Source organism: Hylobates moloch, unplaced genomic scaffold (assembly GCF_009828535.3).
Source record: "Hylobates moloch isolate HMO894 unplaced genomic scaffold, HMol_V3 SCAFFOLD_4, whole genome shotgun sequence".
Classification (NCBI taxonomy): domain Eukaryota; kingdom Metazoa; phylum Chordata; class Mammalia; order Primates; family Hylobatidae; genus Hylobates; species Hylobates moloch.
Window position 1 is genome coordinate 49,270,424 of NW_026652279.1, and position 12,445 is coordinate 49,282,868.

General features: G+C 39.6%; 1 protein-coding gene across 2 annotated transcripts in view; it reads left to right on the plus strand.

Moving 5' to 3' along the window:
* Nucleotides 1-334: 334 nt before the first annotated feature.
* BTLA (B and T lymphocyte associated) overlaps nucleotides 335-12,445 on the plus strand; it is a 36,640-nt gene continuing 24,529 nt past the window's right edge. For both annotated transcript variants that reach the window (XM_032150183.2, XM_032150184.2), the window contains exon 1: nucleotides 335-621. In XM_032150183.2, the coding sequence (XP_032006074.1) occupies nucleotides 534-621 (88 nt within the window). In that variant the 5' untranslated portion in view covers nucleotides 335-533. The remainder of the gene's footprint in view (nucleotides 622-12,445) is intronic.

Sequence of the window (12,445 nt, forward strand, 5' to 3'; positions counted from 1 at the left end):
AAAAAAGAAACCTAAAATCTTTTACATAAAAGAAGTTTCATAATCACAAGCTATCACAAAGGGGAAAATGTATACTTACCATTGATAGTTTTACCATAAATTTCCTGACCTTAATTTGATTAAAATCTCAACTTAAAGACTGCAACAATATAGATTTCTTTAAAGCTTAATTGCTCATTTCACTGAACGCTGAGTGCAGGAAAAACCTCAAGCTGGGGCAAAAACATGGTAGAGCGGAAGGAGAAGTTAAGGACTGAGCTGCTTTGCAGATCAGAGTGTTTGAAAGTGAACAGCCAACCTGACAAGAAGCAAAACCACAGAACAGAGTACCACATCGTCTTTCTGTTCACTTTGTTTCACAAAATCATCCAGGCTCTTCCTACTCTCCTCTCTTACCACCTCTCTCTTCTTTTTTTTTTAGTTATTTCACAGATGACACTGGGGTAGGTAAACTGACCCAACTCTGCAGCACTCAGAAGACGAAGCAAAGCCTTCTACTTGAGCCATTTTTCCATCCCTGATATGTGCAGGAAATGAAGACATTGCCTGCCATGCTTGGAAATGGGAAATTATTTTGGGTCTTCTTCCTAATCCCATATCTGGACATCTGGAACATCCATGGTAAGGCACCTGCTTAGGTTATTTCTGGTTTTATTTCTCAGGGGGTCTTGGAGGCAACATTTGCCCTTGCTGAACTTAGTATGGTGTAACGTTTATACTAAGTGGGTAATCGTAGATGAAACCAAGCAGTTACATTTGCTTACCGAAGACATCGTAGAGCATAAACCAAATTAGAATATAATATTCACCTGCCTAATCATAGGCATCACATCCATAGCTTGGCTGACTTTCTTAAAAACATGTTGATGGTAAGAAAAGAGAACTGAGTAGATGTTATAAATAGTTAAGTACAAATCTATCACTACTTCTTGCAAAAATGCTCTGGCTGCCATACTGATAATGAATAGATAGCTTATTCTTTCCAAACTGAGTGCAGTAGAGTGTTGCAGTGCTCAGCTGGGTAGGACAGTTGTTGGATAATCGGAGTTATACATATCTCCATGGTTACCCTCAAATAATATTGCCTCTAAATAAAATCTCTATACTTGCTTCATTGGGATGTATGCCTTGAGAATACTGATTGAGAAAATGCTACAAAATATAGGAGCAGAACTTTTCGTCATTGCTTCTATTTTGTTCAAAGGGAATGGTTCCTACTTGGTTGTCAATTGAACACAGAAAATAAGTTGGATTCTGCAAAGATGATATTTAGCCACCCCTGCAAAGACTTTATGCAGGCAAAAAAAAAAAAAGGCAATTTCTTTTTTGTTGTAAAGTCGCTTCCTACCTTATATTGACATAGGAACCCACATATTATCAAGAGGAAAAACCTATGAGTGGCTCATCAGAAGCTTCTGATTTTTCAGGTTTTTTTATTTTTTTGAGACAGAGTTTTGCTCTCGTCACCAGGCTAGAGTGCAATGGCGTGATCTTGGCTCACTGCAGCCTCTGCCTCCCGGGTTCAATCGATTCTTCTTCCTCCTGGGTTCAATTGATTCTCCTGCCTCAGCCTCCCTAGTAGCTGGGATTACAGGCACCTGCCACCACGCCCAGCTAATTTTTGTATTTTTAGTAGAGATGTTGGATAACCCCAATTATCCAACATCTGTCCTACCCAACTGAGCACTGCAACACTCTACTGCACTCAGTTTGGAAAGAACGAGCTATCTATTCATCATTAGTGTGGCAGCCAGAGCATTTTCGCAAGAGATAGTGATACATTTGTACTTAACTATTTATAACATCTACTCAGTTCTCTTTTCTTGCCATCAACCTGTTTTTTAAGAAAGTCAGCCAAGCTATGGATGCAATGCATGTTGGGCAGGCTGGTCTGGAGCTCCTGACCTCAAGTGATCCACCTGCCTCAGCCTCCCAAAGTGCTGGGATTACAGGTATGAGCCACCATGCCCAGTGATTTTTCAGGTCTTAAATATTCTGTCTTATTATTCCCTACAAGCACACATTTATCAGTTTGGCTACTGCAATTTTAAATTAGAAAATCTGACCACTGACGTTCTATGGTAAGTCCATCTATAATTTTAAACTGTGTAGTTTGGAATATGTCTCTATGATGCCAGGATGCCACACAACTAAATGCGAAGTCAAAAAGTCTTTAGTTACCCAAGCATCTTTATGTTTGTAAGTATCTAGTATTAAGTCAACTAGGTGCTTAGATGGTTGACTGAATTTTCCACCTTCCATCAGATGCTTACTGTCACATAGCTACAACTGGAGTCAAATATTATTAAATAGATTTCTTCCCCATTTGAAGGATACATAAACTACTCTCTATGAAATTAAGAATGATGAGTTTCAGTGCTAAACCACATTGATGGTGGGGTATGACATTTATTTCTCCCAATGTGCAACCTAGCGTTTGCAAAAGTGAACTTGGGTTTAGAACTGGGTTAATTTACTGGCTCTGCCACTTACTGTATGGCATTAAGTCTCTTCTCTTCTCTTTAGTTTCCTCACTTGTACAATAGAGATAATAATTGTACCTAAATTATGAGGCTGCTGTGAAGACTGTAAATGCAATAATATGGGTAAAGTGCCTAGCATAGTAAGTGCACATATTAAAGCGCAATAAATGTTAGAGGTATTTTTCCTGAATTATTTTCACCATGGAACCTCCATGTAATTAAATGAGAATTACGTTTTAACATTATTATTTAAAATAGTTGAGTTTTTAAAATTAAAAATAAAATAAATAAGTACAATATGTCTTGCAATATATTTAGCCCAAAATATAGTGAATCAAATTATTCAGAAAACGAAATATGGCTGGGAGCCATGGCTCTCGCCTGTAGTCCCGGCACTTTGGGAAGCCAAGATGGGTGGATCACCTAGGGTCAGGGGTTTAAGACCAGACTGGTAGGTGCCTGTAGTCCCAGCTACTTGGGAGGCCGAGACAGGAGAATAGCTTGAACTCAGGAGGCGGAGGTTGCAGTGAGCTGAGATCACACCACTGCACTCAAAAAAAAGGGAAAGACTTGAGTGAAGTGCTGGTCAGATACATACCAGTTGATATAATGGATTGCAGCAGCAGTTGCATTAAATTAAAGCTATAGGTTAAGAGAAGGAACATTTGGTGAAATTTGTTCTCCCAGGCAGAGCTGATGGCTCCATTTCTTAAAACCACATTAACTACCTTATATCTTGGGGATTTCCTGTGATTTACCTAATTGCTGAGTTCTTTACAGTAACACATTTTCAAAGTGTTTAAAGATAGCCTTTGAAGATTTTTCCCCCTACTTCAAAGCAATGTGAGATCCCTGTCCTTGTTCCTAGGAGTGAGGCTGCATATATAATAAGGCTGGAAAAAATGTAATGTTCTCTACAAACTTCCTGTTTAAGGTCCTTCTTTATTACAAAACTATGCTTGCTTACTTTTTGTGTTTCTCCAAAAAATTAGAGAAACTTGCCCCTCAGTGTGTGGCATACAGTTTCTGTCCTGATAGAAGTAATAAAAATGTCAACACATTCCCTTCTTGGGTAGATCATGCTGGCAAGAACTAGACTGCAAGTGGAAGTGTCTCTGTCCATTGTCTGCCCTGTTGTCCTGGACCATTTGTCTGAGGCTGCCCTAGACCCTAGTTCAGTTGAAGATCAACCAAGGATTCCACCTTTAGGCAGGCAGGAACACTGCAGTTAATGTCTGGGTATTTCCTAGCACCATATATGATCCAGAATAAAGGCAGTTGAACTGTTTGATTGATTACTGGTTATTGTGATTTTTAAAAAAAGCAATCCTAGTCTGGTTCAGTAAGGGAAGGACACCTGTATTCTGGCTCTTTTGAGAATACAGTGGTATTCTCAAAGGACCAGCTTTTAAACACCATGTTCCACATCCCACACAGATTGTTTTGCTCTACCACAAACTGGCCAAATCTTTGGGTCAAAAAAAATCATTCCTTGATGTTCAGGTTTTGTAGCACAGTATCTTTATAATGCATATTTCTATGGCTTCAGCTATTTGTTCCTATTGAAATGTGCATATGGAGGAATGCTAGAGATAGAGATCTGTCTTCTGCCAAGTGCCTATGTATTGTTACAACAATGCCTGCCATATATTAAATAAATGTTTAGGAATGCATTCTGTGGTTACAGGACTTCTTGAATTAAAGCATGAAAAGATTAACCTTGTGCTCATTGCAGCCTTGAACATACTTTTCCTATCACAGAGAAGTTTTTAAACTTCTTGCTTCCTCTGTCCTACTACCAAAGTTTCCTCTATTGTAAAGTTGAGGTCAAAACTATTTATCTTGCCTCATTGGGACTTTCCTACTTAATTTCCATTATTTGTGAGTTTCATCTTTATGTAGAGTTCAGAATTGTTAAAAGAGAAATATTTACAGGCATTTGTAATCAGGTCCAAAAAATAATCATTTTCTTTGTTCCTTGGAGAAGCTGTGTGGTATAGTGGCTAAGATCAGGGACTCTAGAGCCAGACTGCATGGATTAGTATCCTATGTCTGCCATTTAATGGTTTTGTGACTATAAAATCTCTGGTTCTCAGTTTTCTCATCTAAAAAAATGGGAGAATAGTCTTATAAGGTTGTTGTGACTATTAAGTGAATTAATTCCGTAAAACACTTAGAACATGCCATTAAGTGCTGTGTATATTTAGCTAATTTTTTTCTTTTAGTCCAATATTTCATTAGTTTAATAGTCCCGTTAAAGTAACATTGGGTGACAATTGGGAATCAACCACAAATAAAAATTTGGAGTTCACGAAAGTCTTCTATAAATTACTCTTGATATTATTATCTACTCTTTTTTTTTATCTCTTCTAAAAAAGGAAAACAGGATACATGTGCAGAACGTACAGGTTTGTTACATAGGTATATGTGTAACATGATGGTTTGCTTAACCTATTGACCCATCCTCTAAGTTCCCTCTCCTCTCCTCCTACTCCCCAACAGGCTCTGGTTTGTGTTATTCCCCCCTCTGTGTCCATATATTCTCATTGTTCAACTTCCACTTATGAGTGAGAACATGCAGTGTTTGGTTTTCTGTTCCTGTGTTAGTTTGCTGAGGATGATGGCTTCCAGCTTCATCCATGTCCCTGCAAAGGGCATGATCTCATTCTTTTTTATGGCTGCATAGTATTCCATGGTGCATATGTACCACATTTTCTTTTTCCAGTCTATCATTGATGGGCATTTGGGTTGGTTCCATGTCTTTGCTATTGTAAATAGTGCTGCAGTAAACATACACGTGCATGTATCTTTATAGTAGAATGATTTATATTCCTTTGGGTATATACCCAGTAACGGGATTGCTGGGTCAAATGGTATTTCTGGTTCTAGATCAAGGAATCGCCATACTGTCTTCCACAATGGTTGAACTAAGTTATATTCCCACCAACAGTGTAAAAGTGTTCCTGATTCTCCACAGCCTTGCCAGCATCTATTGTTTCCTGGCTTTTTAATAATCGCCATTCTGACTGGCATGAGATGTTATCTCCTTGTGGTTTTGATTTGCATTTCTCTGATGATCAGTGATGTTGAGCTTTTATTCTTATGTTTGTTGGCTGCATAAATGTCTTTTTTTTTTTCAGATGGAGTCTCACTCTGTTGTCCAGGCTGGATTGCAGTGGCGCAATCTCCGCTCACTACAAGCTCTGCCTCCCAGGCTCACGCCATTCTCCTGCCTCAGCCTCCCGAGTAGCTGGGACTACAGGTGGCTGCCACCACGCCTGGCTAATTTTTTGTATTTTTAGTAGAGAGGGTTTCACCGTGTTAGTCAGGATGGTCTTGATCTCCTGACCTCATGATCCGCCTGTCTCGGCCTCCCAAAGTGCTGGGATTACAGGCGTGAGCCACCACACCCAGCCAGTGTCTTCTTTTGAGAAGCGTCTGTTTAGGCTGGGTGTGGTGGCTCTTGCCTGTAATCCCAGCACTTTGGGAAACTGAGGAGGGTGGGTCATTTGAGGTCAGGAGTTCAAGAGCAGTCTGGCCAACATGGTGAAACCCTATCTCTACTAAAAATACAAAAATTAGCTGGGCGTGGTGGGACACGCCTGTAAGACCAGCTACTTGGGAGGCTGAGGCAGAATTGCTTGAACCCAGGAGACAGAAGTTGCAGTGAGCCAGGTTGCACCACTGCACTCCAGCTGGGTAACAGAGTGAGACTCTGTCTCCAAAAAAAAAAGAGAGAGAACTGTCTGTTCATATCCTTTGCCCACTTTTTGATGAGGTTGTTTGTTTTTTTCTTGTAAATTTATTTAAGTTTCTTGTAAATTCTGGATATTAGGCCTTTTTCAGATGGGTAGATTGCAAAAATTTTCTCCAATTCTGTAGGATGCCTTTTTGTTCTGATGAGAGTTTCTTTTGCTGTGCAGCTCTTCAGTTTGTTGCAATTGTTTTGGCATTTTTGTCATGAAGACTTTGTGAGAAAAATGCCAAAAGCATTATCTGCTCTTATCCTTGGTCACCAAGAAATGCTAATAGTGTTTGAGAATCATGCGCTTGAGTTGTATTGTGTCAGTGAATTGTATCATATGCGATTTGCTTCACTTTTCTAATATTCTCCATTCTCTTACTTCAAAATAAGCTCAATATTTTGTACCTTTCTAGTATACTCTCATGGTTATGAACCTGATTTACATGTTTATCTCAATGGAAGAAGTGGCTTATGTGCATGTGTCTGTGTGTATGCATGCAGAGATGTCATTTTTAATATGCTCAGAATCTAAACATACAATTTGAGATTCACTTAGAACAGAGTGCAGAAGAGTGTTAGATCAGTCCCAGGAAAACATCAAGTTTAGCTGGCAGAGCTCTTTAATTTATCTTTTCTGCCTTCTTGATAACCATGTTCATCTCATAAGCACAACCTGGAACTCACACACATCACAAATGGCCTATTATCCAGTATTTGGCTACAAGGGAGGCTGGGGCATTGAGATTTTTATCTGGGGGGTTATGGCCCCACTTCATTTTCCTCTATATTATTAGAAGATGAGAATTAATATTGGAAGACATTTAGCAGATTCTGTCCACATAAGTTTGTTTAGTATCTTCAAGGGCTTTGAAAATGCCAATGAATCTCAGTGTGATGTCTGTGGTAGGATGTATTAGAGATGTGAGGAAGTATCTGGGAAGAAAGAAGAGATGGACTTTCCCTTTCCAATCATAATACATAAGCCACACTTAATCTGAACATCACAAGTAACCACCCTTCCACTGAAGTCAATATTTAGAAATACTCATGTTGGTTTCTGATCAAATGCCAGAGGTGCTCACTGATGCTACTGTCAACAGCTTCTCAGGTATGCTCTCTTCATTTGCTGCCCTATGTTTCTTCCTAAAGTCCCTGTGACCAAGGTGGAAAACTTAGCCTCTCTGAAGGACAGGGCCTATGTGTAACAGGCAATCAAAATCTCTCTGGACCAGAGCTATTCTCTACATTGTCAACATAAATCATTGTTCTTTAGGACTCATTAAGTTGACTAGAAGCTTTTATTATTCAAGGGTGATAATTACATGTTGACCAACTAAAACCACCAGAAACTCATCCTTGTTACATAGAGTAGACAGGGCTCTAAGGAGTGCAATGCATATGAATCCTCTGGCCTAGAGAAGCAAAGTCAGTGACAAATAGGGTATAGAACTGCAAGGGGACATTTGTGACTTGGCAGAGATGTAATGAAGAAGTCCTGAAAGCAAGCTTAGAAAATTATCTAAGGACAAAGTTTTTTTTCAATTTTCTAGTTTTGACCAAGGCAAGCCTTGCTGGTTAATATATTTCTGTAGAATTTCCTCTCCCACATAAAAGAAGAGCGTGCTTATATTGGATGTGCTGCCTTTCTTCTATTATATATATATATATATATATTTTTGCCTGGTGTATATACTAGTTATTATGCACCACTGCTGATCCCTAGAATGGTTGTTGGGAGTAATTTTTCACAGCAGAGCCTTCTGTGTTTCCATCTTGTCTTTACCATTCATAGGCTTTACACCTCTGGACAATGACTCAACTTCTGTGTGATTTCCCTAAATTCATCCTATCAGAAAACATAATAATATCTGGTACTTAATGTTGTTGTTATGTGCCAAGCATAGTGCTAAGAATATTTCCTATATCTTCTCATTTACTTTCACAACAACCCTACTGGATAAGAGCTTGTGCTTTGGAGTTAGCCAGGCCTAGGTTAAAGTCCTAGTCTTGACTCTTCCTCCTACCGGCTGGTGACCTTGGGCAAGTGGCTTATATTCTCTAATACCCAGTTTCCTCAACTTAAAGGCCATAGTAGTAATACCCTCATAAAATCATTGTGAGAGTCAAATGAAACAATACATGTTTGGTATCTAAAAGTGCCTACCTCATAATAAGAACTTTGAGAATATTAGTCATATTCTTTTTTTCCTCCTGTTAAGATGGATCTAGGTTGGGTCTACAGCGTATAGATAATGTGAGGTGGAGGGTACTTGTGGGCAAGTGGCAAGGAATGTGTAGCAGTGATTCTAGAGGTGATCTCCTAAATGTAACTTAAACTTTCTATTGGGCATCTGACCTCATGACCTCTAAAGATCTCTTCTTGTTCTACTCTTAAATACTCAAGGACAGGAAATGACATGGGGACTTTGTAAGCTTTGCTAAATGTCGGAAAAAGCAATGACAAACAGTAGAATGACTGATTTTAGACAAAACAAGTTCAGAATTATTCCAAACATGATAAAATCAAGAGATATATGGCTTAAAGTCTTCAGTGGCTCCATACAACTGCATTGAAGAGATCAGTCTTCAAATTTACTTGCCAAATAGTCATACTACACTAACAATGAGAAATTCTAACTGTAGAAGAAATTGCTTTAAAGTGTGCTAATACCATATGAAAGTAAACTTAAGGAAAAGTTTCATATATGAATATAAGAAGATATGTTTTTATAAGAAGGAGATTTTTAAGAGGAAATAATAATAAAAGATGATTGTGAAAATGCTCTCAATTTTCTTGTTTCATGGTTCTTGTTTTTTTTTTAATAATGGGCATAAATGTAGATTTATGCCCTGTGTATTCTTGGCACTAATACTTTCCAGTTCCATTTTTGTGAAGGAAATTTTACATTGTGTGTGTGTGTGTGTGTGTGTGTGTTTACCCAGGGAGAAAATGGCTTTTCTTGTCTAAAGACCAATATCAGGTAATATCCACAGAGAATAAGTTGAATCTACTATTGCATACTACATCCTTGTCTGTGATCTGTATTGTCTGTGATCTGTATCTTTAGTGTTGTTTTTCAGGTAAGACGTATGTAAATATGCTTTCATTTTACATAAGGGACTGAGGGTCAGTCAGTTTTCATTGTACTCGTGAGGACAATCACAGGGTTTTCCTTAAAGTAACAGTAGTCACTTTTATAATAGAAGCTCTGATTTTAACATATGTGTGTGTGTATCATACTTATTTAATTTTCTCCAGGTATTCCTAGTACTTCTGAGAATATCTGACTTATGGAGTGGTTTATTTACCACAGAGTTAAATAGACATTACATAATACATTTAATAGACATTACATAATACATTAAAGGAATACTTTCTATATGAGGTGGAACTCCCCCACCCTAACCTCATGTCACCACATTTCTGATTTTGTGAGTGTACGTCAGCTAGTTTATGATGGGAAAGTATGCTATCTGGGTTTTCTGATGTCATCCGTGTGATTTCCCAAGGTATGCAAGTCAATGTCCTCCCAAGATCTTTGAAGTATGGTTCCATGCGTGCTATTGCTGTATGTGGATTTGCCCTGACTATGTGCAAACCATTGCCTTATGGGATCCCTAAACTCTAATTTCAAGGGAAGATTTGCAAGACAGATTATCTCCCTTCCCTGGTGGCCATCATCTCTCCCCTCCTCTCTACCATTCCAGCCTTCTAAAGTAAGGCAGAACATACCATCCGGAGGCCTTTTTGCTACTGAGTGTAAAGACTTCTTTCCTTCTGTAGCCTCCCCAGCATATGTCTGAAGTTTTGGTTTGCTTGTTGTTTGTCTGTGATAGTATCTTCTGATAGAAGCTAAAATCCTTGTTGATGTCACAGAAAATTATTGGTATATTATACCGTTAGTAATCATTTTAGTTTCTCAAAAAATCATTTATTTAATTTCTATGTTAAACTCTGATACTTTCTTAGCTCAAGTTAAGGCAATCTGCATTCATTACAGTCATTCATTTCTTTCAATGGTTGTAACCACTTTGAAGTTTCCATAAATTTGTAAGAATTTTTCAATGGAGACATAGTGAAACTCAGGTGAGATTTTCCTCATGATAATGGTTATAATTAAACCATATGGTATTTAAAAATAAGAAATAATATGTTACAAAATATTCATAATCATAACCCTCTTTTTTTTTTAATGGCTAATTGGTTTCAAAAATTACCTACTCTCTTCAGCTCAGCAACTACACTTCCTCAGCTGGAAGTTACGAGACTATACAGTTGTTTGTGGCTGGCACTCCTTTCTGATCGGCTGGTCTGTGTAGCTGGATGGCCATGGAGTGTCACTTGTTAAATATTTTTAATATCCACCCCTGAGTGGACATAAATCAGGCCTTTTCAAACTGAATACTTGTAAAGTCTAGCTTTTCTTTAGTAGTTACAAATTAACCGCTGTAAGGTATGCTGAGCTGCATATGTTCTTCACCTCAGTGCCTTTTAGCCCACCTCTCTAAGGGCTTAGCTGACTCTGCTGTGCAGCCAGTACTACATAGAAACAATTAGAGCTGTGAACAGGGGATTATTTGCTCCATTAATGTCTTTCTGTTCAGTCTCAGGGCACATCATGCTTTCTCACCTTTATACTTTTCTAAGTCCAACTCCTCACGTAGAGACAGGTAACACACCATCAGGGAAGTAGCAGACTAGATAGAAGACAGAAACATGAACACATATGTAATTATAAAGAGTGATGCATGTCGGCTGGGCGCGGTGGCTCATGCCTGTAATACCAGCACTTTGGGAGGCCGAGGAGGGTGGATCACAAGGTCAGGAGTTCAAGACCAGCCTGGCCAACATGGTGAAACCCCATCTCTACTAAAAATATAAAAATTCCCCAGGCGCAGTGGCAGGCACCTGTAATCCCAGCTACTCCAGAGGCTGAGGCAGGAGAATTGCTTGAACCCGGTGGGTGGAGGTTGCAGTGAGTTAAGATCGCGCCACTGCACTCCAGCCTGGGTGACAGAGCGAGACTCCATCTCAAAAAAAAAAAAAAAAAAAAAAAAGAGTGATGCAAGTCACACAAAATAGCATCAGACACTTGCTAGGGAGTGGGGATATGAGGGTATGGTGAGTTTGCATAAAGAAGCAGGGGCTAGGCCGGTGCGGTGGCCCACGCCTGTAATCCCAGCACTTTGGGAGGCTGAGGTGGGTGGATCACGAGGGGTCAGGAGATTGAGACCATCCTGGCTAACCTGGTAAAAACCCGCCTCTACTAAAAATACAAAAAATTAGCCGGGTGTGGTGGCGGGTGCCTGTAGTCCCAGCTACTCGGGAGGCTGAGGCAAGAGAATGGCGTGAACCCAGGAGGCGGAGCTTGCAGTGAGCCGAGATCGCACCACTGCACTCCAGCCTGGGCAACAGAGCAAGACTCCGTCTCAAAAAAAAAAAAAAAATGGACTGTGACAGTGATGTGGAGAATGGATTGAGGTGGAGAGAGGGAAACAAGGCCAAGTTTGGAATGTAGAAGACCATTTGGTAGGCTGTGACAATAATCCACATGAAACAGAATGAGATCCAAATTAAGGCAGTGTCATGGAAACAAATATGGAAGACATTTTCCATCCTGAATCAATTGAACTTCGTGGCTGATGGAATGGGACGGTGACAAGGAAGGAGACTAAGATGGCTCACCAGGTTCTGGCTAATGTGATTAGGTAGATGATGGTATTATACTGTGATAATGAGAGGAGGACCAAGTTTGCCTGGAGGTTGGCTTGGAGGAAGAAAGAGATTTATCTTTCCCCATGAAGCCTTTCCTGATTGACCCAGCCAGAAACTGTCTTCCTCTTGAGGGACCTGAAAGCTCTGAGAGATTATATCATATCCAAAATAATAAAACAAAAATCTAATGGCAAAATTGAAAAGTGGTGTAAGACTTTCAGCCTCTTTGTGCTAGAAACTGTCTCGTTACTAATGTGTCAAGGACAATGGGATATCCACATCCCTGGGTGTGAACAAGTAGGTCCATTGTCTGTACTGAATTTAAAAACAACTAAAAGTTGATTTCCCGTTTTTTTTTTTTTTTTGACGCAGTTTCGCTCTTGTTACCCAGGCTGGAGTGCAATGGCGTGATCTCAGCTCACAGCAACCTCGGCCTCCTGGGTTCAAGCGATTCTCCTGCCTCAGCGTCCTGAGTAGCTGGGATTACGGGCATGCGCCACC